Source organism: Aotus nancymaae, unplaced genomic scaffold (assembly GCF_030222135.1).
Source record: "Aotus nancymaae isolate 86718 unplaced genomic scaffold, 86718_ANA_hifiasm-v0.15.2.pri h1tg000108l, whole genome shotgun sequence".
Lineage (NCBI taxonomy): Eukaryota > Metazoa > Chordata > Mammalia > Primates > Aotidae > Aotus > Aotus nancymaae.
Genome location: NW_026988523.1, coordinates 29,795,135 through 29,814,739, shown reverse-complemented (window position 1 = coordinate 29,814,739; position 19,605 = coordinate 29,795,135). Strand labels below are relative to the sequence as shown.

Below are 19,605 nucleotides of genomic sequence, written 5' to 3'. Positions count from 1 at the left end.
TGGGACCTACCGTGGACAAGAATGTCAGGAAGCCTGGCAATCCCTGAGGAGGCTGGGAGGTGGTGTGGTGGGCATCCAGATGCTTTTCTAAACTGGGGGCTTGCTTAGTGCTGGAAGAGGTTTGAGGAAGGAGAGAGGGAGGCTACAGGAAACCTTAGCTTGGCCGAAAGAGGAACTTGGAAACGTTTGGTTTTCCCCTTCATCCTACCCAGCTTGCATCACAAATCAGTTTCATTCTTAGTTCAGTTCTTCTGTGGGGTCCGTCTCTAGTTCCCTTATGTTAGGGCCCTGAATCAAATAACGAAACCAGTCTAACCCACCCAAGGTTGGACCTTTTTTTTTTTTTGAGATGAAGTTTCAGTCTTGTTGCCCAGGCTGGAGGGCAGTGGCATGAGCTCAGCTCACTGGAACCTCTGCCTCCCGGGTTCAAGTGATTCTCCTGCCTCAGCCTCCTGCACAGCTGGGATTAATGGCACCCACCACCACGCCTGGCTAATTTTTTAATATTTCAGTAGAGATGGGGTTTCACCATGTTGGTCAGGCTCGTCTCAAACTCCTGACCTCAGGTGATCCATCTGCCTTGGCCTCCCAAAGTGTTGGGATTACAGGTGTGAGCCACCGTGCCTGGCAAGATTGGATCTTTGAGTCAGTGTTGGGGTGTGGAGGATGAAGGAAAGAAACACCTCATGTAAGAAAATCCAGGCAGCTCGATCTCAATCAAGCAGAGACTGCTAGGAATGAGAAGCCAGTGTCTGGCTGGGGAGATTTTAATGCCACATCTCCTCAGGGCTGCGATAAATTTCATTTCCATGTGCACGGACAGGTGGCACTGGCCTCCACATCCCTAGAGTTGGGCAGCTGAAACTCCACCCTCAAACTGAAGGCCTCAGGTGGGACACAAGAGTAAATGCTCTTGGCCGGGCGCGGTGGCTCACGCCTCTAATCCCAGCACTTTGGGAGGCCGAGGCGGGTGGATCACAAGGTCAAGAGATCGAGACCATCCTGGTCAACATGGTGAAACCCTGTCTCTACTAAAAATACAAAAATTAGCTGGGCATGGTGGCGTGTGCCTGTAATCCCAGCTACTCAGGAGGCTGAGGCAGGAGAATTGCCTGAACTCAGGAGGTGGAGGTTGTGGTGAGCCGAGATCGCGCCATTGCGCTCCAGCCTAGGTAACAAGAGGGAAACTCAAGTCTCAAAAAAAAAAAAAAAATAGTAAATGCTCTCGTCCCCCTCCTGCTCTAAACTCAGAAGCCCATTTTATCCTCGGGAGCAGCAGTGGACTCCCCTGCTGTCTCAGGGGCAGGTGGTGTGTCGAGTGGCCAGACTGTCTTCACTGCGCCTTCTGTCTCTGGCTGGGTAAAACCTTCCTACTACTTCTGTGGGCTCACTTCCTCAAACCCGAGGGGACATGGAAAGCAGGTGGGGAAACAAGGGTTGTAGTGGGGTCGGGCATCAGCCAGAGCAATGAGTTTGTTTTTTCCTTTTTTTGATTGAGGTAAATAAAAAAGCTTTATCCAGCAACAAGGAGGTAAGAGTCTGTCCACCCCCATTAGTTCCAGGCCCCACCCCTGCCCTCACATCAGGCTCTTCCGGTACTGACTGTGTGGGGTGGTCTGTCTGAGGTGGGAGTCGGGGGTCTGCAGGTCCATCTGTCTGTACAGGTCTCTCAGCTCCCTGACCTCCTGCAGCACCCTCTTCGCCTGGCTCCAATTCGATGACGCCTCTCCCAGCAGCCGCTCCGTCTCCAGCAGCAGCTGCTCTGACTCAGAATCCGGCGGAGACCGAGGGGGGTCCTTGGCCTTTCGCTTCCCATCCCCCAGGCCGTGAACCTCTGCCAGCAGCTCCTGAGTCTTCTCCAGTTTCCTTGCTACCAGGTCCTGGATCCGGGACAGCTGCCCCGGGTTGGGAAGGACAGGGGTTGGGGGTTCCTCAGCCCGCAGCTGGAGGGTGCGGGGAGGGGCAGCGTCCCGCTGAGACAGGATCTCCTCCAGGGAGGCGCAGCGGCCTTTCTCTGTGGGAGCCAACTTCTTGGGTGCCTGGGGGGTGTAGGTGGCCCCCTTGTCTGGTTTCTCCCAAGGTCGGGAGAGGCTGCTTGCCCGGTCTGCAGAGGGCTGGATGCGGTCTGAGTCTGCCCTCCGCCGGCTCCCTGCCAGCTGGCCCACAGACTTGTCCAGGTCAACCCGAAAGCTCTCAGCACAAGAGGCTGGTTCCTCAGGGGAAGGGTCTTCCTCTTGGATCAGGTCCAAGGTCAGCATTCCATCTGAGGTAGAGGTGGAAGCCTGCGGAGGAAGCGAGGAATGAGAGGGGAACACTGTCATCAGGAGGGATTTTAGGAGTGACTACCTAAAACACAGGTGCAAGCTGTGCTCATTGTCCTCTACGAGCTTTACTTGAATGAGAAGTACTTTTTTTTTTTTTTTTTTTGAGGCAGAGTCTTGCTCTGTTGCCCAGGCTGGAATACAGTGAAACAATCTCGGCTCACTGCAAACTCTGCCTTCTGGTTCAAGTGATTCTCCTGCCTCAGCCTCCCAAGGAGCTGGGATTACAGGCACCACCACCACGCCTGGCTGATTTTTTGTATTTTTAGTAGAGACAGGGTTTCACCATGTTGGCCAGGCTGGTCTCAAACTCCTGACCTCAAGTGATCCACCTGCCTCGGCCTCTCAAAGTGCTGGGATTACAGGCGTGAGCCCCTGTGCCTGGCCAAGCCCTCCTACCGAATGTGCTGTTTCTTACTCCTTTGATAGTGACTTGAATGTTTATTTTTCTGTGATTTAATTTGCTTGTTTCCCGTAATCTCCACTCTACTGGAAGCTTCCTGAGGAGAGTCCTCTTCCTCAGTATGGTGGACTCTGAGCATTAACCTGGGTTTGACACACACACAGGGCGCTCCCCATGGCGCAGTGACTGTCCTCCTCCATCTGCATCTTCTGAGCCCCACACCTCAGCCCCCTTGCCTTCTGATAAAATGTGTTCTCTTATTTACAGAATACCGTAATTTTAAAAAAGTGATGAGTATTCAATACCATATATGTAGTTATACATATGTTGGTCATTCCTCACAGCAGCCCTTCGAGGCGGGCACGATCACCGCCTCATTTCACAGCTGGAGACGTGTGACTTCAGGGAACCACACAGGGAGCTGACTGCAGCAAGGTCGCTCCTCAGTTCTGACTCCAAAGCCTGTGTTCTCTGTACTATACCTGACTGCCTCTCTCCCTAAAGACTTAGAGCTCAGAGGCATGAAGGAAACTACCACTCTGTGTTTCAGGGGTTCGCTGTGGCCCTTTCTCCTCCAAATGCCCGTAGTACTACGCTACCCATCGAGACAGCCCCCATACAGTAGCTTATTTTTCACTTTTCTGTGGGTGTAACTCATTTTCTCCAAAAGAGGGTAACATGAATTGGCAGCAGGGACTTCTGAACTCATAATGGGTGCTGAATACATCTTTCTGATTTACATCAGGCAGGGGCATGGGGCGGAAGGACTTCCCTCGCCTCCGATCTTAGCATCAAGGAGGCCTCCCACAAATGCCTGTGGTGGCATACGGTTCTGAGACGGACCGACACAGAACTGGCCCTCTGGCAACGTTGACTTTACTACAGTCTCACGTACCACAGCCATCAGGTGTCCCCTTGTTGGGGGGCGACGGGAGTGCTGGATTTTCGCCCTGTCTCGAGTGGGGTGGGCAAGATAGCTGTCCTCCTCAACGGTGACCTGAAGAGAGGTACCGTGAGTCATGAGTGCTTTTCGGCAACTCCCTGTCCCAACCCAGCACCCCGAGACCTGAACACACGCCCACCCCATGCACTGCTTCCGAATGAACCCATGGGCAAGGGGATTTACTGGGCACGAAGGGGCTCTTTCAGCTGACCCAAGCCTGGCTCCCGCATCAGGAACCAGGGAAGAGGCAGTGTCAGAAGAGATGTGAGAGAAGGTGGAAAGAGAACAGGGTTTCTAAAAGGGAGATGAAGCAGAGCTGGTGGGGCAGCGAGTGAATGGGGCCTGAACAACGATCCTCCCTTCATCAGTGAGTCTGGCTGCTCCCTCTGCCCAGCGTCCCTCCCTCTCCCCGCGGTGAGCCCCCTGACCTCATCCAAGATACGGTTCTTGGCGCGGGTGATGGCGGAGTTGAGGGCATTGATCCACGATTCCTTCTCTTCTGGACTCACTGCCAGGAAGATCAGGTTGGGTGCCTGTGAGGGAAGATTCCTGTTTCAGCCAGGGTTTTAGAGGTGGTGCCTCACCTTGACAGTAAAGAAATAAGAGATTATAATCCCACTTTCTTAGACCCAGCTCCTGGAAGGAGAGAGATTCTGCTTCCAGAGTCATCCATAACTTAAGGAAACCCAGCTTCTATTCCTGCAAAATGTATAGCCAGGAGGTTGTTTTAGAAACGACCAAGGAAGAGCTAAGAAGGATACTGAGTATTAATATGGCAGTGGAGATAATTAGAGGACGTCTGATGAAGGACAGGTATTAAGATACAAATCTTCCAATGTTTGAAGAAAAAGAATGTGACAGGAATAACTTTCCTGGGTTCCCTCAGACATGACGAATTAATTCAACTTCAACCACCTATCAGGGTACAGGTACAGGGATTTTCTTCTAAGGGATAGATATATACACATACATATATATATGTGTACATGTGTGTATGTGTGTGTGTAACAGAGAAAAATAAAAAGGGAGATTATATATACAGAGGTGATCTTTGTGGCTGAGCAGGTTAAAGGCTGGCCTGCCTGGGAGGAAGGAAATGGTCACAATATTCTCAGGTGAAATGATAAAGCCAGCGGGAGAGCGATTCCGGGCCTCCCCTGCCCCTCCAGCCCTGTCCCTGCTCCAGCGGCCAAGGCGGCAGGAGAACGTACCGTGTTGCCCGGCTGTTTGGAGTGGGTGAGGGTAAACTTGCTGTGGTTCTTCTTGCTCCTGCTCTTGGACTTCCGGAGCTCTTCACACTTCTCATAGTCACTCAGGTCAAATACCTCTTGAATATTTTTCTCATCTTTTACCTAGGGGACGGTTGGGGTGAGGTGAGGAGGATAAAATTATCTAGCCCCTCCACCCAGACTGTTAGTTTACATCATCTTGGGAAGCAGAGGAAGCCTGAGGAGAGGGAGGGATACCAGGAGAGGAGGGGCCATCCTGCCCCAAGCCTACAAGGCCTCACGTGGAAGGGCGGCTGGGGCAGCCCCAGGTCCTACTCAGGCACGTTTCTGTTGAACCCCTTTTCTTCACTCTCCTCAGCCAGGCTGCCATTTCCAGAGCCCGCTATGCCTGTCTTCACTCACTGCCTCACTCTTTTCCTTAAGGACACCGCTTACATGTTCTAAGAAGGCTCATATCTTTAAAGGGACATGACAGGTGGTTGATCCATCACCCTCAGGTAAGACAGACAGACCTTGATGGTCCACAGAAAGATCAAGGCAGGGCCAGTACTGGGGTGTCTGGGGAGAACGAGGGGCTGCCGCTGGCCTCCCCACCTGCACACGTGCGGTGTAGCTCTCCTGCCCCACCTCGCTCCCTTCTCTGACGTGTACAATTACAGAGACTCATCTTCCTTGTTCATTTCGGGAGCCTGGTCACCACAGGACCGCAGCCCGCTGTGTTCAGTTTGCTGAGTTTGTCCCGAGAAGCTGAAAACTACAATTATAGTTCCTACCCTTCCCTCCTCCTCCAAGGTACTGCGACAATCCAAACTAACTCCTCCAAGACCCGAAAAGCCATTTCATTCGGCCCACGTCTCTAGACAAGAATGCACTTAGACTCTCCCTGGAAGACTAATCTCCAGACTTGGAAAAAGTATTGTTACTTCTTGCTGTTATTCCAGTTTGAGTGCCTGGGACCCCAAGCTGCCAGGAAGCTCTTCCTTGTACGGAAACTTAGCCCTCCCTGCTGTAGATTCCGTCTTACACTCTGGTTCTGCCTTTAACAGCTTCAAGCAACATTTAGCTCTTAACACTCCTGCTGAACGGCTCATCAAGGCCGCATTCCTAGCGACCTCCTCCAACCCCAACTGGCCTTTTCTGAGCACTGCAAAGCGGCTCTATGAACATTTCCTTGCAGGTCCATTTAAAACTGATCACGATGTTTTCTCCTTTCCTCTAAGGTGGTGTTCCCTGTAACTCTGGACTCTGAAGCGGTGGCTTATGGATTTGTTTTGGCTGGCAAGGACCGAAGTTACAGAGAAGGGACTTAGTTACAAGTCCAGACCGGGCCGTGTGTTCACCCTCTGTGACTGGAGCCCAGGGTTGGAACACCTCAGGAAAGAGGATGGCATGAGAAATGAAAAGCACCAGCACTCGTCTCATTAAAACTAAACAGATGAGGCCGGGCGTGGTGGCTCACGCCTGTAATCCCAGCACTTTGGGAGGCCAAGGCGGGTGGATCATGAGGTCAAAAGATCGAGACCATCCTGGTCAACATATTGAAACCCCGTCTCTACTAAAAATACAAAAAATTAGCTGGGCATGGTGGCGCGTGCCTGTAATCCCAGCTACTCAGGAGGCTGAGGCAGGAGAATTGCCTGAACCCAGGAGGCGGAGGTTGCGGTGAGCCGAGATCGCGCCATTGCACTCCAGCCTGGGTAACAAGAGCGAAACTCCATCTCAAAAAAAAAAAAAAAAAAAAAACTAAACAGATGAAAATAGCCTCACATCTTCCTTGGATGACACCTACACACCCTGACTGCAATTATTTCCCAAAAGAGTCCCCGACTTCCCAAGCTCTGAAATACAACTCATGTGCATGGAGGTGAACTCATCTACCTTCCGGGTTCCTGGCAACCTGGAAGTGGGGAAGCGGTTCCCCCTTCCATTACCCAGACCATCTACAGCCTTGTATCTGCCCATCCTTCTGAACGGCTGCTGGACCTGGAGGCTGATGACAAAGGACGACAGATGACCACAGGGCCCCATTCAGGTGAGTGACTGCTTGTACATCTACCTCCACTTGTTTCAGCGAGGCTTGGCTCCTCCAGGGCCCCCCACTTTCCAGGGTTCCCTGGCTTCGGGCTGGAAAGCAACCAGAGGCCTTGAAGGACTATGGGTGGAAGCAGGACAAGGTGCTGGCAAGGGGTGTCCAAGAACAATTCCCAGAAACGCGGGGCAAGGATGTAGGACGATGCATCATCCCTCTCTCCCCCCGCTTCTCCAGAGTTGAGACTGTCAGCAGAGTCCAGAAACCATGGAGAGGAAAGTGCTGGGTGTGTGAATGTGGCCAGGGGAAGAGAGTTAACTTATTCTGTTTTCCTTAGGGGAAAGGAAGGAAAGGGAGTTTTTCTGGCTTGCAAACAGACTGATAAGGAGCTCCAGGAGCAGGACATGCTGACAGAGGTTAGCCCTTGGTGGGAATGGGGAGGGTGGGAGAGCGGGTGAGGGAAGCAGCAGGACAAGGATATTCCAGTGCCTGGGAAGATGGACCATGCCAGGAGCCTTGTTCTCCACCGCACTGTTTCCTCCTCCCACTTATCTAATTCCCAGATTTGTAACTACCCTTCTTCCAAAGTAACCCTTCCTTTCCCCTGATTCTTTGTCCTTGACCACAGAAAGGGATTTTTTCCATGCCTGTCCAAAGAGTTGCCCCAAACCCAATTTCCTCTACCATGAGGTCTTCCTAAGGTCTAGCTTCTGTTTTTACACATCAGCCCGTGATCATAAGGTGCTCCAACCCTCTTTCAGAGAGGATGCCCTTTAACTGAGAAGGAAGAAAATGATTACAACTGAACACAGAACAAAGTCTCTGGCAGAGGTGGTTGTGGAAGACCCTGCCTTTAAGACAGGAATAACAAAAACTCTGGTAAAAATTCTGGGAGATAGGGTTAGGAATTTTCTTGCATTAACAGTAAATGATATAGATTATATACTCTGCCTTAAAAGAAAGTCTTGGCCAGATGCTGTGGCTCATGCCTATAATCCCAGAATTTCGGGAGGTTGAGGAAGGAGGATCACTTGAAGCCAGGAATTTGAGACCAGCTTGGGGTAACATAGCAAGACCCCTGCCTTTGTATAACTGAGTTATTTAAAAAAAAACAAAAAGAAAGAAAGAAAGAAAAGAAAAGAAAAAAAAAAGCAAGACCCCTTGTCTACAAAAAATAAAAAAAATTAGCTGAGTGTGGTGGCACACGCCTGTAGTCCCAACTTCTCAGGAGGCTGAGGTGGGATGATTGCTTGAGCCCAAGAGGTCAAGACAGCTGTAAGCTATGATTGTGCCACTGCACTCTGGCCTGGGCAACAGAGTGAGACCCCGTCCCTGGGAAAAAAACAAAAAAACAACAAAAAACGAAAAACAAAAAAACAACCAACAACCTTGTCTTGACACCATTGGCCCTGGAGCTTTTCACAAGTGGGCAGAATAAAGCCAGAGTCCTCTATCAATTTCACCTCTAACCCAGGCCCACTGCAGCGTGGAAACTGGCTCTAAAAAAGCCTAGTATCAATATGCCTAGTTCCTCCTTCCTATGCCCTTCCCGGAGACAGCTGGCTCCACGGCCAGCCAGATGCTCCTGACTCACAGGACACCAGACATCACCACCTAGGCTGAGGTCATTCCATCCTGTCCCCCGTCTTTGTACCCCTTCCTCACAAGCAAGGATCAACTGTACTTTCGCCCCTAGACTCTGCTCTTTGGGCAAATGCATACGACGGATGTCTTATTCCTCTTACTCTTTCACTATTATGTTTTTTCCTTTGACGTGTAGGAAGTTCTCCCTGATTGCTAACTAGAGTTTCCTGCAATTAAAAAGTTCGGGGAAGACAGGAGATATATTTTGACACTTGCTTTTTTTTTTTTTTTTTTTAAATTAGCCAGAAAATTGCGAACAAAGCTTTCTGGAGGATTTGTGACTGGGTAGAGGTAACTCTTAAAAATAAATTCTCCTGGCAGGGCATGGTGGCTCACGCCTGTAATCCCAGTACTCTGGGAGGCTGAGGCGGGTGGGCAGGAGTTTGAGACCAGCCTGGGCAACATGGTGAAACACTGTCTCTACAAAAAATACAAAAATTAGCCAGACATGGTGGCACCCACCTGTAGTCCCAGCTACTCGGAGGATGAGGTGGGAGGATCGCTTGAGCCTGGGAGGTGGAGGCTGCAGTGAGCTGGGATGGAGCCACTGAATTCCAGCCTGGGTGACAGAGCAAGAAAAGCGCCCTCACCTCACTCCTAAGACTTTCCATCACCAATTCCTAGTTTTGTGTAAACAGCTAGGTTTCAATACCCTTAAGAGGGATTCCTCGGCTCTGGCACAGCTTAGCTCTTCCCTAGATGCCTCAGTAGATGTTCTTTTAGATGAGTACTCCGTCTTGGGCTGTGTGTGTTATCTGTTTCCATACCATAAAAGGTTTTATTTACCTAAACAGAATCTACTGAATAAGGGTGTCTACTGCAGAAAGCAGAAGAGGTTAGAACTCAGGGAGGACTTCCCAGTTAGCCCTGGGTGAGGGAACACAGAATCCCTCCCATGCTGGTGGAGGAAGGGCCACTCTAACGGGTTCACAGGACAGTCTCCCAGGCTATACTGACAGATAGAGGCAGGGATTGGAATGACTTCTAATCATTGGGGGGGCAATTCTGATTTCTCAACATGAGCATAAGTTATTGATCCCAGGACTTAGGGAAACAAAGGAGATGAGTTTGGATTCAATGATCATAGCTCCGGTTTTGACAGTGTGGACTGTGGTTTTCATGATTAACTACAGAGCCGAAGCTATCCAAAGACATACAGGGGTTCGTTTTTCTCCCTTTTGATACAAATGGGGGGTGGGCAGGAAGGAAGTGGGTAGAAAATGGGTTCTTTTTTTAAATGGGGTGGGGGTGGGGAACAGAGAGCACACTGGTTAGGGACACTGGCTTCAACTGCCACTCACAGACCCGAGGTCACAGGAGCCCGACGGCGGTGTGCGTGTGTGTTTTCTGTGATTCAGGGCGGATGCGCCGCTGACAGGACCCGTGCACGTTCCTGCCACAGACAGGAAAGGGGAGGCTGTCTGGGTTAAGGTGGGGGAACAGGAAAGGGTGGCGAATAGGCTAAACTGTTTCAGCAGCAATAAAAAAGAAGAGAAACCCTATATTCAGGAGGCCAGGTTAGGGTGGGCGGCAGCAAGGGACACAGAACTTCTGGGACATCTTGGGAGGGGCTTATCGTTGTTGTCAGAAAGGTATTTGCAAACAAAACAACACTGAGTAAGACGCAAACTCAACTTCTACTTCTCACTCGGGTCTTTTCACTTAAGGGTGACCTTTCTCTGCAGAGGAGACGGGGGTAGAGACGCAGGAGACCACTGAACTTGCCTTTGGAACAAAACGGGGGTGGAGTAAGCTAGGTGAGCCGTGGTGGACCGACAAAGTAGGGGGCATGAGAAAGCGGAGAGTTAGAGGCAAGAGGCACCCACCTCCTTCTCGGAGATGTAGAGCTGGTCCCCCTTCAGCATCACATAGCGGTTTTTCCAAATCTCCCTGAAAATCCCTTTCCCGCAGAATTTCCGGACCCAGCCGACCTTCTCGGGCGGTGCAGGCTGCTGGTTTCCATCCTGAGGCCCCTGCCCCAGGACAAGAGGAGAAGCGGGCGGTTAGGAGATTCCAGCCGCGGCCGCCTCGGCGACCCCGTCTCCTCCGAAGGCTGCGGCCCGGGGGGCGCCCCGGGTTCGCTCCCACTTCGGAAAGGTTTTCACTGCGAGGAACTCCCCCCGCTCCCCTCCCCCGCTCCGAATAAACAAGCGGGGCTGCGAGGGGCAGGGGCTCGGGCCGGGCGCGGAGGGGCTCCCGGGCTCCCTCCAGGCCCCGCCGCCCGGTCTTCGCCGCGCGGGGACTAACGGCGTTTCTTTGGTTTTCTCTCCCATTGTCTCCTCGCCACCGCGGAGCGCGAGGCAAACGCCCGCCCGGCGCCCAGGGGCGGGGGAGGTGCGGGTTGGGGGGAAACTCAGACAAGTTGAAGCCCCCCGAGGCGAGTAAACAAACAAAAGCCCCCGCCGGAGGCGCCTCGCGGGGCCGGGTGTCCAGGGCCGGGGCCGGGGCCGAGGGGATCGGGCCGCCGGGGCGGGGGCGCGGCCAGGCCAGGGGGCTCCCAGGCCGCCGCGGCGCCGACCGGGACCGGGTCGTCGGAGCGCGGAGGCGGCAGCGGCCGCAGGGCGGGCGGGCGCACTCACCCGTTTGGCGGAATTGTTCTTCTTCATCATTCCCGGCGGGCGCGGGGCGGCGGGCGGAGGGGCGGCCCCGCGTCGGGGCCTCGGCGGCTCCGCGGGGGCTCCTTCCCCGCGGGAGGGCGTCGGAGCTGCCCCGGCGCCGCCGCTCCTCCCTGGCGCCCTCCCGCTCCCGGACTCTCCCCTTCTTTGTAGCTCCGGTTTCACTCAAGGCCGGCCTCCCTCGCACTCGCACTCGCACACACACGCACGCCCGCTCCCCGCCCCTCGGCGCCCTCCATCCCGGCGCCCACGCGGCCCGGGCCCCCGAGCGCGCCCCCGCCACCCGCCCGTCCGGCCCGGCGCGGCCGCTCCCCTGGCCCGGTGCGCTGTGGGCGGCCCAGCCCGCGCCCCGCAGCTCCATCCGCGGGCCGCTGACGTTGCGAGTTCAGAATAAAGGGCGAATCGCGGAGCCGCAGCTCGGGCGCTCCCCCCGCCCCCCCGCCTTTGTTTCTGACTCACGGAGGGGGAAGAAGGCGGCCCCGAAGCGGCCGGAGACCGCTCCCCGGGGGGCAGGGACCCTCGCTCCGGCGGCGGCCAGGGCCACACGCGGAGCCCGAGAGACCCGGCCGCCGGCCGCCCCGGGGCACAGTGGGCGGGCGCGGTGGATAATGGAGAGACGTGCGGATTCGTGAAGACCGGAGATCACCACCCTCCACGGCATCGCCTTCTCCGGCCAAAAACAAAAACGAGAGCGGGAGCCGGGAGGGCGCGCCACCCAGAACCGGTATCAGGAATTGACGCTGCTAGGTGCTAGGGTGACCTGGGCAGGTCAGATGCTGGGGGAAAGTTTTATGCTCCGCAGGGGATCGACGTGTTGGGGGATGGGGTGGGACAGAGGTTGCTATTAATACACGTTTCTTCCAGTGTTCAAGGCCTCAGGCCTTATTGGAACCTCAGGAGAATAACTGTGAGAATGAGGCGGATTTTATGATCTCCATCTCACAGGGAGAAAACGGAGACTCAGAATGGCTGGAGGATTTACAGACACACTGTGTCAATGCTGGCAGGAATAGAACTCTGTCTCCAAACCATGATCCTTTGTACCAAGTGGCTTTCAATATAAGTTCCAGGTGAGGCTTAAACTTCCTGTCACCTGGGTATGTTTTCCCGCTGCACTGATAGGTAAAAATCCCATCCTCTCTACAGCGCTGGAGCCCAGTGGAGGGAAGGGCTGAACGCCCAGAGGATGTCCTGACTAGGGAACGCCTGCTGATCTCCTGCCCAGAGCCTCCAGGACACATCTTAGTAACTTCATGTCTTTTCAGTATATATGTGATGGAAGAGGGGAGTGAGAAATCCGTACTGGTTTCATCACCACTCTGTGGCCTTTGGTCAACTCGCTGAATTTCTTTAGGCCTGCGTCCACACACGTATTAAATGGTGAGGGATGAAATGCCATTTTCATCAACAAGGAAAGAGGGGGAGAGATGAGATGATCTGTGAGAATCCTTTGAAGGTATGTGTTGTCTTCCAGGGCTAATTTTGAAATCATAATAAGCTAATAAACACATTGCCTGGCATATGGCAAGCTTGCAATAACCACAAAATGAATAAAAATCCCTGGCACAGAGGAACAGGGAAAAGGAAAAATCCTTTTTCCAGAGATGCCTCAAGATAAAAGTGTTGGCTAAATTTGTGGTTTGAGTAGTGGAGGCTGTTTTGGTTTTTCTGGTCTCTGTCAAATGAAGGAGGGGCTGCCTCTCCATTCCCACCAGGCACCTTTCCTCCTAATCCAATAATATTGCTCTCAACCTCTTTCCATTCACCATACCAATTAATTCCACGATTTTAGACTGACACAACTTTATCCTTTCAAAATGCTCTTGTATGTCATTTCTTTACACTTTTAGTGCCATCTTGTATATGGAATAAGTATTAATATTTCCATTTGGAAACTGAAGAAACGGGGCATGCCAGATCAACTGACTTGCCCAAGTTTACACATCAAGTTACTTACGGGCAAACCAGATTAGAATCCAGACTTCCTGACTGTAGTCTCCTGTTCAGACTTTGTGACCCCTCCCATGGGCATGAGTGCACACATACCACGTTCCTCGAACCATCTCGTCGTCCCCTTCCCACCATCTCTATTTTCTACCCCCTTGTTTAAAAAGCGATGAAAAAATAATGAGCAAATCCGGGATGTCTTCATATGTGAGGAAGTAAAATGTCCAGAGGTACCGGTGAGGAAATAGCCTGCACGAATTTTTTGAGGACTTGCGGGACAAGCACACAGGAGGGGTTTAATCACTTAAATAGATTCTGATTTATGGGAAAAAAGTAATTCATTATTTGCCCCATCGTCCTCCTTTCCCAGTAGTTTCTATCAGCTGTGGTGGCTCATGCCTGTAATCCCAGCACTTTGGGAGGCCGAGGTGGGTGGATCATTTGAGGTCAGGAGTTCGAGACTAGCCTGATCAACATGACAAGACCCCGGCTCTACTAAATACAAAAGAAATTAGCTGGGTGTGGTGGCACATGCCTGTAGTCTCAGCTACTTTGGGAGGCTGAGGCAGGAGAATCGCTGGAACCCGGGAGGCAGAGGTTGCAGTGAGCTGAGACTGCACCACTGAACTCCAGCCTGGGCAACAGAGTGAAACTTTGTCTCAATAAATAAATAAATAAATAAAAATAAAAATAAAAACAACAAATATCTGAGTGCCCCCTATATGTGAGGTCCAGGGTTCCTTTTGTGCTGCATCAGATAGGTGCCAGAGCATTGTGAAACATCAGGCAGAGGGGCTGATGAAAAACCCTCCGAAGTAATTTCAGATTCCAGAGCAGATGCATGTGGGCTGCAGAACCTTCCCTGCCTGTCTGCTCCTTAAGATGTTACATAAATCTCCGGCGTCCTCTCTTTCTCTCTGCCCTGCTCCATCCTGTGATCCTGCCCCTACTTTCGTTCACCTGTTCACCCTTTGTCCTGTCACTCACCCCTTTCTACTTTCCCTGGCCTATTCCTGAAGGTGATTTGTCTCACCAGGTGAACCTCGGGGCACCTGAATTGGGATGTAGGTGGGACTGTTTTCCAAAGACCGATGCTTAAGTGAGAAATCTGAGGACGTATGGGTTCCTTTACACATTTTTCTAGCGCTGTCTCCAGCGCCCCTCAGTGAGCTTGACACTACACACACAGAAACCACAGAAATCACTCTCAGCCAGTTTCTGTCTGCGGTGGAGATAAGACACTTGGAGGACCTCATCCCTAACAACACCTGAGGATAAGACGCGACTGCTAGTAGCTATATTCTAGAACAGAATATTTTATAACTCCACTTAAGGGAGAAAGAGGGAGCTATTAGAGATAAAAACGTGTGAACTGCTGCTTGCAAGTTTACTGGGCGGAAACTGTTATTCAAACATGGTTGTCTAAAAACAAATATCCTTGGCTTTTGTAGAGTAAATGGAACACAGAGGTTTTCACCAGGGCGTTCCTGTGTATGGGGGAGAGGATTATTGAAAGCATACAAGACCTTAATTAAAGTGATGTTTTTAAAGGGTGCAAAAATAAAGGGCCAGTAATAACGGAATCAGCTCTGTAAATCTTACACAAAAATATGAGTCTTTGATTCTTAATAAAGAAATGCCAACTTCTGACATCAAACGCCCTGATGGCAGGGCTCGTTTCTTAGACCTCTTCATATTGTCAGTTGGGTAGGCACAATGGAAACAGATGAATAATGAGGAAAATGATACAAGGAATGTCTCGGTTTTGCTTTTTTTATTCCACAGCGTTATCTTGCCGATAGGAAGGAAAGCACAGATATTCCTGCTTGGAGGAGGGAGTTTTCCATATTTGAAAAGACTATATAACTTGTAAAATGCTGCATTTAAAATACTGCATCCCCAAGTGCAGACTGTCTCAAAGACTTGTAAAAAAATGAAGAATTAAGAAAAAATTACCCAGAGGGACCCACAAAAGAGAAAAAAAGAACTTAAGAGTTTACTTCATTGAGTGTGTGTAAAGCAGTAACAGCTGAGGGCTGGGAGGAGCGGCGAGAAGGGAAATGGACAGAATGGCCTTCCAGCTTTTCCCTCTATTTTCTGAACTTTTTTTTTTTTTTTTTTTTTTTTTTTTTTTTTTTTTTGGAGACAGAGTTTCGCTCTTGTTACCCAGGCTGGAGTGCAATGGCGCGATCTCGGCTCACCGCAACCTCCGTCTCCTGGGTTCAGGCAATTCTCCTGCCTCAGCCTCCTGAGTAGCTAGGATTACAGGCACGCGCCACCATGGCCAGCTAATTTTTTGTATTTTTAGTAGAGACGGGGTTTCACCAGGTTGACCAGGATGGTCTCGATCTCGTGACCTCGTGATCCACCCGCCTCGGCCTCCCAAAGTGCTGGGATTACAGGTGTGAGCCACCGCGCCTGGCCCTATTTTCTGAACTTCTAAGTGCAATGGGAGTGTTGACAGGAATCCAATCATTTTGCATAGTGATTCTGTAACCCCAACTTAGAGACAGAAATTAATCTTATTTACTATTAGTCACATTTTATTGAGCTATTACTATATACCAGTGTTCTAAGCACTTTTCATGTACCATCTCCTCTAATTTAATCCTCGTAATCCTATGATGAAGGTTCTATTTTATAGATGAGAAAGCTGAGCCACAAAGAGACTCAATAATAGTCCCAAAACCATACAAATATGACACAGATTTGACCCTTGCTGTCTGATGCTAGAGATTATTTATCAACATATAACAACACACACACACACACACACACACACACACACACACAACCAGGGAGGGATTGTGCTGTGGTATTTTTGCTATGATGATTTGAGGATGTCTTAATTTCCTGGCATTAATGATACTATCACTTTCTACTGTTTTCAAGAGAGGTGAAATTGACACCAGAATTTATTATTTGCCTTGACATACTTTAAATATCCTTCAGGTAGAGGTAATGTCTTCGTTATGTTTGGTGTGAAGCCAGCTCATGCCCCACCTCATAAATTCCCATAAATTAGCCCCAAAGAAAATACAGCTAAATCACTGATATCTTTTCACAAAATGGAGTTTTATTGTGGTCGTACATGGTTTCTCAGTGCAACAGAATTGTTATGCAGGGACAAACAATTTTTGGATACCTCTGTAAAGAAACATGGGAGGTTTTCAGAAATAAGTTGTGCAGGAATGTGGTTAATGAAAAGCAGAAAGGGTCAAGGGAAGAGAAAGGAAGTCAAGAAATGTGGTATGTACATCAAATGATTACTTTTTAAGCCCCTCTAGGCTCTGACAACCCTTTTCCCAAGTCAGATCCCGACAAAATTCATCAGTAACTGAAGTGATTGTGCTAACAGATACACAAAGACTACAGGAGAAAAGAGGGTTGAGTTGGCCTCAGACTTATTGTTGGCTCAACTCTTGAGAGTCTTGGTGTCTGTACCAACCAGGAGTCTGCGGGCTACCTGGAGGTGAGCTCTAACAACCAGCACAGAACCCAAAGCTGCTCTCCCACACCTCTAGTTAGTGGGGAGAGCCTGTAGTGGGGGCAAGAGCGGAAGCTGTGCCATTCCCCCCATCACCGTTTCATCTTCTGCTTGCTGACCTTGATGTGGCTTGAGAGCTCTCCTTGCTTCGGCTGTGCAGTCCAGAAGCCAGAACTTCCTCTAGGAAACTGATCAGTAGTTTTGAGGTTAATTAAAGGGAAAAACAAAAGCATCTCCAAAAATAGAATGTCTTTCTCTGGATATCTAACCAGATGAAAAGATATGATGAATGGCAGGCAAGAGGTACTGGTGTGATATTTGGGTACAGAATGGAAGCATCAGTTGAGCACTACAACATCCAGACTGCAAGGACAGTCCTTCTGTGCTCTGCTCCAGGGGCTTCATTTTGTTGTGTTTGTTTCTGTTTTGTTTTGAGGTGGAGTTTCACTCTTGTTGCCCAGGCTGGAGTGCAGTGGTGCACTCACAGCTCACTGCAACCTCCATCTCCCGGGTTCAAGCGATTCTCCTGCCTCAGCCTCCCGAGTAGCTGGGATTATAGGCATGCGCCACCACGCTCAGCTAATTTTTATATTTTAGTAGAGATGGGGTTTCTCCATGTTGGCCAGGCTGGTCTTGAACTCCCAACCTCAGGTGATCTGCCCATCTCAGCCTCCCAAAGTGCTGGGATTACAGGTGTGAACCACCACGCCTGGCCCATTTTGTTTTTTTAGAATTAAATTTGTAAGATCTATTAAGACTGACATTTCAAGTTTGAAGTTTTGATTTAGGAACCCAAAATTTTTAAGGGCAAGGCCACTATATTAACTCAGTACCATGTTATATCAGCACCTGTTATCTGTATTCTTGAAACTGTCTCAGAACTTGCATGTTGTCTCTAGTTTCTTCCTTATCCAGTCTACTCTCCAGAGTTACTTTTCTAAAATACAGATGATAGGCCAGGCGGGGTAGCTCAGGCCTGTAATCCTAGCACTTTAGAGGCCTGAGGTGGGTGGATTGCTCAAGCCCAGGAGTTTGAGACCAGCCTGGGCAACACAGCGAGACCCTGTCTCTAATAGAAAAAAAAGTAATTAAAAAATAAAACAAAATACAGATTATATCCTGTTATATACTCTCCCCTCTTCTGTTTTAAAACTTTTCTTTTACTTATAGAAAATGTACAGTTCAAGGCCTTTCATAACGTGGCCTAATAACAATGAATACTGTTTTTTCTGAGCACTGTTTAAAGCCATGTGTGTATGTATGCATATATACATGCAGCCCTGTCAAACAGATGCTGCTATTATCCTTATTTCAAAAAATGAAGAAACAGGCCAGGCGCAGTGGCTGGTCTTGAACTCCTGACCTCAGGTGATCTGCCCACCTCAGCCAAAGTGCTAGGATTACAGGCATGAACCGCGGCGCCTGGCCTGTCATGAGCTTTCATACCTCATGTAGCTATTCTTACTAAGTCCTGTGTTTGAAATGTAGGGCTATCCTTTCTCTGTAGAAATCTTTTTTTTTTTTTTGAGACAGAGTCTTGCTCTGTTGTCCAAGCTGGAGTGCAGTAGCATGATCTTGGTTCACTGCAACCTCTGCCTCCTGGGTTCAAACGATTCTCGTGCTTCAGCCAGGTGTGCACCACCACGCCTGGCTAATTTTTGTATTTTTAGTAGAGACGGAGTTTCGCTATATTGGCCAGGCTAGTCTCATACTCCTGACCTTGTGATCCACCTGCCTTGGCCTCCCAAAGTGCTGGGATTACAGGCATGCACTGCACCCGGCCTTTTTTTTTTTTTTTTTTTTTTTTTTTGAGACAGAGTGTCACTCTGTTCCTCAGGCTAGAGTGAAGTGGCGAGATCTCAGCTCACTGCAACCTTTACCTCCTGGGTTCAAGTGATTTTCCTCTCTCAGCCTCCCGAGTAGCTGGGACTACAGGCATGCGCTACCCTGTCTGGCTAATTTTTGTATTTTTAGTAGAGACAGGGTTTGACCATGTCGACCAGGCTAGTCTCGAACTCCTGGCCTCAAGTGATCTGCCTGCCTCGGCCTCCCAAAGTGCTGGGATTATAAACATGAGCCGCTGCACCTGGCAGGAATCTTATTCTTTAAGACTAAGGATTAAAAGTCACTTTTTAGGCCAGATGTGGTCTCATTCATACATAAATACATAAATGTCACTTTTTCTGTAAAGCTCTTCCAGATCCCTCCATGCTGAACTCTAATTACTATTATTACTTTGTCCTACTGCTATCTTAGCACTGTCTAATTGTTACCAAGACAGACTGGGAGCTTCTTGGGAGGTAGGGGGAAATCTTACTCATCTTTGATCTCCAGGGCTTAACACAGAGGTACCCAATAAAGTTACGCTGAGTAAATGAATAAAATAGATATCCATTGGCAAGAGAGCCTTCTTTATAATATAACAGTTATTTGGATGGACGGGTGCAGCAGCTCATGCTGTAATTCCAGCACTTTGGGAGGCTGAGGCAGGTGGATCGCTTGAGCCCAGGAGTTCGAAACCAGCCTGGGCAACACAGTGAAATCCCGTCTCTACAAAAAATACAAAAATCAGACCAGTGACTGCAATCCCAGCTACTTGGGAGGCTAAAGCAGGAGAAATGCTTGGGCCCAGGAAGCAGAGGTTGCAGTGAGTCAAGATCATGCCATTTCACTCCAGCCTGGGCAACAGGAGTGAAACCTTGTCTCAAAAAAAAAACAAAAAAACGTTATTTGGATGTTCAGGACTCTCAGACCAGACAGATCTTTAAAAGACAGAGGACTGGAGCAATGATCAACTATCTTATTACCATTGTTTTGCAGTTTTAGACTGAAAGATTCTGGGCTTGGATAATTTAAATTCCAAACTCCTTTGCAAAAGAAAAAAATTGCAAAGTAGAGGGAAAGGAGCAGAAGCTAAGTTCATTTGTTCCTCTCCTGAAATACAGACATTTTTGGCCTGGCTTTTTGGCCAGTTGGACTGGAGACAC

The 19,605-nt window shown here is 49.9% G+C and overlaps 2 protein-coding genes across 2 annotated transcripts in view; both read right to left on the bottom strand.

Annotated features, from left to right (window-relative positions):
• Positions 1–1,468: 1,468 nt before the first annotated feature.
• PLEKHO1 (pleckstrin homology domain containing O1) lies at positions 1,469–11,229 on the bottom strand. The gene is made up of 6 exons (XM_064370450.1): positions 11,149–11,229; positions 10,396–10,542; positions 4,879–5,019; positions 4,096–4,200; positions 3,620–3,721; positions 1,469–2,282 (listed from the first exon to the last, which is right to left on the bottom strand). Exons 1-6 carry the CDS (start codon positions 11,176–11,178, stop codon positions 1,578–1,580), a joined length of 1,230 nt encoding a protein of 409 aa, XP_064226520.1. The 5' UTR covers positions 11,179–11,229; the 3' UTR covers positions 1,469–1,577.
• A 4,958-nt stretch (positions 11,230–16,187) lies between these two features.
• The window catches only part of VPS45 (vacuolar protein sorting 45 homolog), an 81,300-nt gene continuing 77,882 nt past the window's right edge, over positions 16,188–19,605 (bottom strand). The window contains exon 15 of the mRNA XM_012462556.2: positions 16,188–16,806. Within this exon, the coding sequence (XP_012317979.1) occupies positions 16,719–16,806 (88 nt within the window). The 3' untranslated portion in view covers positions 16,188–16,718. The remainder of the gene's footprint in view (positions 16,807–19,605) is intronic.

Bases quoted from the DNA above. Each gene is read 5' to 3' on its own strand.
- PLEKHO1 (XM_064370450.1), bottom strand. From the start codon at position 11,178: ATGATGAAGAAGAACAATTCCGCCAAACGG. The intron at 4,201-4,878 runs GTACGTTCTCCT...CTTCCCTCACAG, and splicing joins CCAAACAGCCGGGCAACACG to GCACCCAACCTGATCTTCCT. The intron at 3,722-4,095 runs GTCAGGGGGCTC...ACCTCTCTTCAG, and splicing joins AGAACCGTATCTTGGATGAG to GTCACCGTTGAGGAGGACAG.